Raw genomic sequence first — 6,716 nt, 5'->3', positions numbered from 1 at the left:
CAAATTTATTTCTATGTATTATTATATATATGTATACATATATATATATATATTAAAATACAGGGTTCTCTCAAGGCACTTATAGGGCCTGGCAACCCCACAGGCTATCGTTGAAGCCTCCACCGATCCTAAAATGCACCCCCCGCTAAATATCATAAGGCCGCCATGCCTGAACACCAAAGTGAAAGCAATTAATTAATTACACGTTGGTCTTCGGAGTGCTAGCGGGTGACGGCAGTAGCCACAACACATTATATCCTACCCCCTATACAAAATTCCATACTATGTGCAGGGTTTTCATTATCTTTTATCAGTAACAGGCCGAAATGCTTTGCCAACACGCGTGGCGTGTGTTGGGCGGGGGTTTGGGGTACCCAAATAAATAAAAAAACCTAGATGCTGCTGAGATGCAATCTGGGTGTAGTTCTGAGCTGCAGTAAACAGAAACATTTGATATACAGTATGGTCCTTTTTTCCAATTGGTTTTCATCTGTACATTAGAAGTACAAAAATTTCCCAAATTAATGACAAAATTTAAGTAATTTACAAAGATAATTATTATATCGTTACTCAAAAACAAAACAATGGCATTCTTGTCGCACATAACAATGCTTACGCAACCGGATTTATTCTAGTAGTAGCTCCATAAAGCACTTTTCACTTTGGAGAATAATTAAGGCAACTAAATGCAAAGCAAAAAAATATTTCAAAAAATATCATATTTGAGCGCAATTGTAACCGCCGAAACAAGCAAGAGTAGACGGTCAAATTCGGTCCTAATGAGAACACTGATGTGTACTGAACCTCTTGCTTTAAATATTTTGCATAGCTGAACTGACAATGCAATCCAACCAAACTGGTGTAGGTCTAGCTGCACAACTAATGTTCATTTTCATACTTCAAAATCGCGAGTGTTTTCTAGCTCATCAAAGAAATCTTTAATTGTGAATTAAATCGTGACTTAATTTAACGGCATTATCTGAGGGCAGGTAAGCCGCCCAGTCCTACAGAAGGTAGGAGCAGTTACTGTAACTTACCGACCACTCCTGCATTGGTCACTGTGTACAAAAAAAATTCTCGCATTTATGTTATCGAGAGGTAACACTGCGATTGGAACCAGTAACGCAGCCAAGTTCACCTACCTGTTTGTCTTTTTATTCCGATTAATTTTTGAATCCCAATGGCTTTGCCCATGCAAAACAAACATTTTCACCCCACATGCAGTGCTTCAAATTTACACACAGAGTGTCCCAGATTGCATCTCAGAGCTTCTAAAATTCACAAATTTTCCGGGGGGGTATGCCCCCCGGACCACCCTAGCACTGAGTACCACCCCCATGCTATAATTTAAAAGCTTGGAGAACCCTGATATATATATATATATATCATATATGGATTATAAAGTGAATGTGTTTTCATAAAACCTAACCTTTGTGTAACTTATGCTACATAAAACCTCCAATACAGCTGCCTGTATGGCACTCACCATGACCCTGATCCCTTCCTGCTCCAGCGGTTCAGTATTGTAGGTGGGCTCACATACTCGAACCACATCCTTAACGCCCTTCACTTTCAGTTGCTGCAAAAACATTAAACAAGATGAAAACTTTTACACCACTCAGTCTCGTGTATACACATACAATCAGGAGTCTATCAATATCTCTCATCATATTGATAGACTCCTGATACAATCATTGATACAATCACGTATTTTATCTGGTAATGATTGGTACAAGCTACCACGCAAGTTGAACCCATGTTTGACAGCAGCACTTTCTGTTTTGCCTAGATGAAAAATAATCCCGTATGAAAAATTATGCCATAGTAAATAAGCCAAATTTTTTAAATTCACTTGAAAAATCTCACTTTAAGTATCACAGCTGCCACACTACGTATATGAATACCTTCACAGGAACGATTTAACAGACACGGTGGGGGCAGGGCTGTAGCTGACAACATTGAGTTGATAGCTAATACCAAAATAAATATACAATTATCTAGTGCTGTTCCGATTAATCGAGTTCGTCGATCATTACTCGTTTGGGCTGCCGAGTTGATTAATCGAGTAGACGACCGAGTACAACTCGAACTTTTTAATTTCTTTTTTTAATTTCCAGATTTGATACAAGTACATACATTTACACATATACTAGTAAACACAGTGCGGTGTAAATTTTCAAGGAACTAAGCGACTTTGTTTCCTGAAAATCAAGCCTAATCCTAAATTTTCCTACATCTTTTCAACTTATTTCCTAACTAAATATAAAGCGATTTGAAACAAAATTCAGGACACTTTTTGTCATGATTATGAAGCAACTTATGTAAAAGTTTATGGTCTCACAACTCTGCTGTTTCTGAAAATAACCAAAAAAAAGCAGTTTTTGTAATAAATTCAGCAATTTTTCCTCAATTAAATTACGATGAAATTTTTAATAAAAATTTTCATACGATAGCATACAGATATCGCTCTTATGTACCTGGATAAAATGAGTTTGATTGAATTTGATGAGGTCATTATTTGCGGCAATGCTCTTTAGAGTTACCCATACTCGATAACCTAACATACCATTAAATTTACTTGCCCCCTTAAATACGTAGCTACACATACAATGTCAATATTCCTTCGCAATACACGCGGTTTTGTGTCAGAGGCGATGACGCGGCGATATGATTAATCGATCAAAAACCCCGGGGCGGTCGTTTTGTCAAACGGATTGATCGATGGCATGCGAAATTTTGGACCCGAGTCTCAACACTACAATTATCCCAATTACATCCGTTGAAACAGGCTACTAAAAGTGTGCCTCTCCTGAACTACTGGTGAAACATTTCAGTGTTGACATCGATTTGAGGTTGGCTACCAATATAATGTGTTTGCGGAATGCTATATGATATGCAAAAGACACTATTTCCCTAAATATTACTAATGTTATAGTACGGTGAGGAATTAGCAGCCAGTTTTTGTAATTTGATGATCGTAGAGTAATAGAGATAATAATTGATTTAGTTATTATAACAAGATACTGACTACATAATGATATATTCTAGCAAAACCTAATCACTCTCATTTGAATTTATATATATACAGAAGGCGCACAGATAAGGCACCATACGTGGGCTATGGCCACGTTCAAAAGGATTTTAGTAACAGGTTCCTTATAGCAGTACACTCGTTCAACCTCTAAGAGTGCGCACATAATATATATAATTCAAAATGACTTTTAGTGATCAAGAAAGCTGATTGACTGACCAGTTCAAGCTGAGTAATACTCAACTGTATTCCCTCAAAACATAGAAAGTGCACAAAACCTCTCAATCAAATCAATCAAAGTAATGCGATTTCTGTCCATATAAGATATTTAATTCAGGGCTACCCCTGGTACTCACTTCCTTCATAAAATGTGATAAATAATCAAAAGTGTGATTGAAAATGATTGTTGGCACACAAAATTGGCACACAATCAATAAATTACAAATATTTCTAAATTGCTAGTCTTTTGGGAAAAGAAATGTATTTCTATATGATATTTAAATATAAAATTGAGTACATTGTGCAATTAAACACAATTTAACTGTAAATAATTCATAATAATAAATAATGCATATATATCAGGATTAGATAAAGGGAAGGAGTGTGACTTCAATAAACAAGGGAAATTCGTCAATTTATCTAGCCTTATAATAGCCTACGATTTACTACGCGTACTCATCCAACTTGTAGCTCAAAATCGACTACCAGTACATTTCGCCATCATCGTACGAAAATCATTTGCCACTCGTAAGACACCCCAAATTCGGAATAGCAGACTGGAACACGTATCGACACGATTCTCTATTCTCTGCCAATAAATTCACCCGCAAGAGCGCCTATACTTCAAACAAAGAGGCAGCATACTAACCACACTGTCCACGGGAGCTTTGCCGCGCACAGGCGAGGCGCTGTGGCTCGCAGGAGCTGCTGCTCGATAGCGGATTGGCGTGCGTGGCGTGCCGTGCATGCGCGGTATGACATACAGGCAACATTTGTAGCTCATCTACCTTGGTCAAAGTTATCGTCGCGCGATGTTTGCGTTGATGCCTAATCACTTTCTGCTAGCCATCAGGCCTCGCCGTGAGGGCAAGCCCCGTGGTCCGTGACAGTGTGGTTGTAGGCTGCCTTTGTTTTGAAGTATAGGCGCTCTATGCGTGAATTTTATTGGCGCAGAGAATCGAAATCGTGTCGTAACGTTTCAAGTGCTGTATCTCCGGATGTGCGGTGTCTACGAGGAAATGATTTCGTACGACTTGAAATGGGCCAAATGGTACTGTGTCCGATTTGAGGGTCAAGTTGGATGAGTATACGCGGTGAGTAAATCGTAGGTATTATAAGGCTAGTAAATGACGAAATTTCCCTTCGTTTATTGAAGTCAAGCTCCTTCCGCTTTACTAGCTCCTGATATATATGCTAACAATAAGCGCAAGGTTTAAAATGAAATGGACACCAATAACGTGGGGTTTGGCAAGCTAGTGAGTTTGCTTAACCGATACGATGGAAAGGTAAGGGCTAAATTCTTAAATCAATTGTGGGAGTAACATTTTCAAAAAGTGGGATATTTTTTAGCCTACACTGTATTACATAGTACACTCATTCATATATTTCAATGCGTGCATCTTCGTCTTAAATTACAAATAAATGCAGCATACCAATTAGACTGCTATAGCTGGCATCAATTGTGCTGAATAATGGCTTCACCATTAACCCCATCTAACACTTCAATTCTACGTGGGCAACTGAAGCAGCTTGAGACTGATACGTCTGTTAACACTATGTGTGAAATGTCCGTGTAAGACACCTGACGTTTCTCACCCGCAGACACCGTGCGATTTTTACGCAGTGACTGGCGATTGTGTTGGCCAGCAACAACAATCGCGGAGGAAATGGCCGACGGTGTTGCGCTGCAACGTCGTCGGCTGATTTTTACGCCAGACCACTCCCGCCATGGCAATTCAAACACGTTTGAATAATGTTCATAAGGTCGCTGAAATCAATCGCTATGTGGCCGCTGACCGCGCGACGGATTCAGGCAACAGGTTTTTGGATGTAACTCAATCAAATGCCATGATTTGAAGCACTGATTCAAATATGCAAGAGCGCTCCGTGGTGTGGCTGGAAGCTAGGTGCAAAGTAGCAGTTTTCAGACAGTGGTATGGTTGCTGACAGATGTTGCGATGTCGCCGGGTGCCGCACATGTGGCGATTTTTCATAGACACTACTGTCGGATAAAATCCGCCACGTGTGCGCACCGGCTTTAGAGTTGCATCTATCGAACAGTGCGCGGGAATAATCATATCAGTATCGATACTATTCATCGGTAGCAACAGAATGCTTATTACCACGCAACATTTCCCACGTCACATGCTACCACCTTTTGTATAGCGCCAAAAATACATGGCACGTAGATCATAAAAGGTCAACTAAATTATCAAAACACAGTTACAGGCGTTAATGGCATTAGTCAAAATTCGTCTACTTTCTTGCTACAATCACAGACATTTAAGTTTGTAAGACTTTGCACTGGACACAAGCCTTAAACATTGACCCCCCCAAGATAATCAAACAATAAGGGTAATTTCAAATGTTTTATTTTAAAAGGGCAGCCGTGCATGACAAATACCCCGGATCATATAAAACCTGATTTCTCATGACATCTTAATGGTCTGTCTGATCAGTGAACACACGACATTGCAATCGAAGATAGCAGAGCAGGCCCAATTTCATAAATCATTAAATGTTTTTGTCAACATGCAGATGATAGCACCTAGATGACATGTGATTTGCTATTTAAAATATTTCGTAGGGCATGGCGGTGCACTTGTCCTCGCAGCTTTTAATTAAAACCATGTTGTGATAGTTAATGCAACACAAGTGAGGCCTGTATTGTTTTGATAGACCGGCTACTTGCTGATAATTTATTTTACATGTTTAATTTTGTGTTGAAAGCAATTGTAATTTCCATATTCCTTAAGAAAACTTAATGATAAATAAACATTGGTAATTTTGTTTAATTTCACGAGAGGCTTAATCCAACACTGACATAATCAAGACAAACTATCCATTACCTTTTTAAGCATAATATGACTTGCACATGATTGCTTCAACCTTGTGTTGTAACTTGTCTATAATACTATATCTCATACATGTGTAGCTCTAAATTATTTCAACGCTTCTAGTAAGGTAAAAACTACACAAGAACAAAACCGTGGCATGGAATTAGAGCTATGTTCATGCCTTCGAACATTTTTTTATGTCCGTGTAAGAAGAGATTCCTATAACACTTAACATTAAAATTAAGGACAGGGACAAAGGTAAACAGGTGTTAAAGGTTAAGCTTTTTACATCACCAATACGGGTTTTTACAACAGCAGTAAAGCTAGTCGCGATGCAGCGAAGTAAGCTTGCTACAAGACATTACTCACCTCCATTACTGAGAGATTTGTGTCAGTTGATCGTCCGTGATGAGAAAGCGCATGTTCCTGTGCACGATCTCGGCCGGAGCTGGCCGACGATCGTTTGCTGGCTGTTCTCTGCTGAAGGCTTCTGCTTGATATGTTTAATCAGGTTGAGTTACGCTAACGACTCCGACGCTGTGATCCGGTTCGCGTTCTGGTCACAATTCAACAACTTGAGCTGTGCTACTTGACAGTGGTCTTACCCACATCTTCGTAGATTCGTGGCA

General features: G+C 39.3%; 1 protein-coding gene across 2 annotated transcripts in view; it reads right to left on the bottom strand.

Moving 5' to 3' along the window:
• Positions 1 to 6,716, bottom strand: part of LOC106813309 (protein tyrosine phosphatase type IVA 2-like) — a 13,049-nt gene that overhangs the window by 4,513 nt on the left and 1,820 nt on the right. Inside the window, exons 1-2 of one of the 2 annotated variants that reach the window (XM_014817418.1) lie at positions 3,388 to 3,496; positions 1,487 to 1,579 (exon numbers count right to left, since the gene is read on the bottom strand). In XM_014817418.1, the coding sequence (XP_014672904.1) occupies positions 1,487 to 1,579; positions 3,388 to 3,396 (102 nt within the window). In that variant the 5' untranslated portion in view covers positions 3,397 to 3,496. Of the gene's footprint in view, positions 1 to 1,486; positions 1,580 to 3,387; positions 3,497 to 6,716 lie in introns of those variants that run through there. The other variant, XM_014817419.1, reaches the window with a different exon arrangement.

This window comes from Priapulus caudatus, unplaced genomic scaffold (genome assembly GCF_000485595.1).
Source record: "Priapulus caudatus unplaced genomic scaffold, Priapulus_caudatus-5.0.1 Scaffold754, whole genome shotgun sequence".
Taxonomy (NCBI): Eukaryota; Metazoa; Priapulida; class Priapulimorpha; order Priapulimorphida; family Priapulidae; genus Priapulus; species Priapulus caudatus.
The sequence above is the reverse complement of the archived record's forward strand: the minus strand, read 5'-3'. Positions and strand labels throughout refer to the sequence as shown.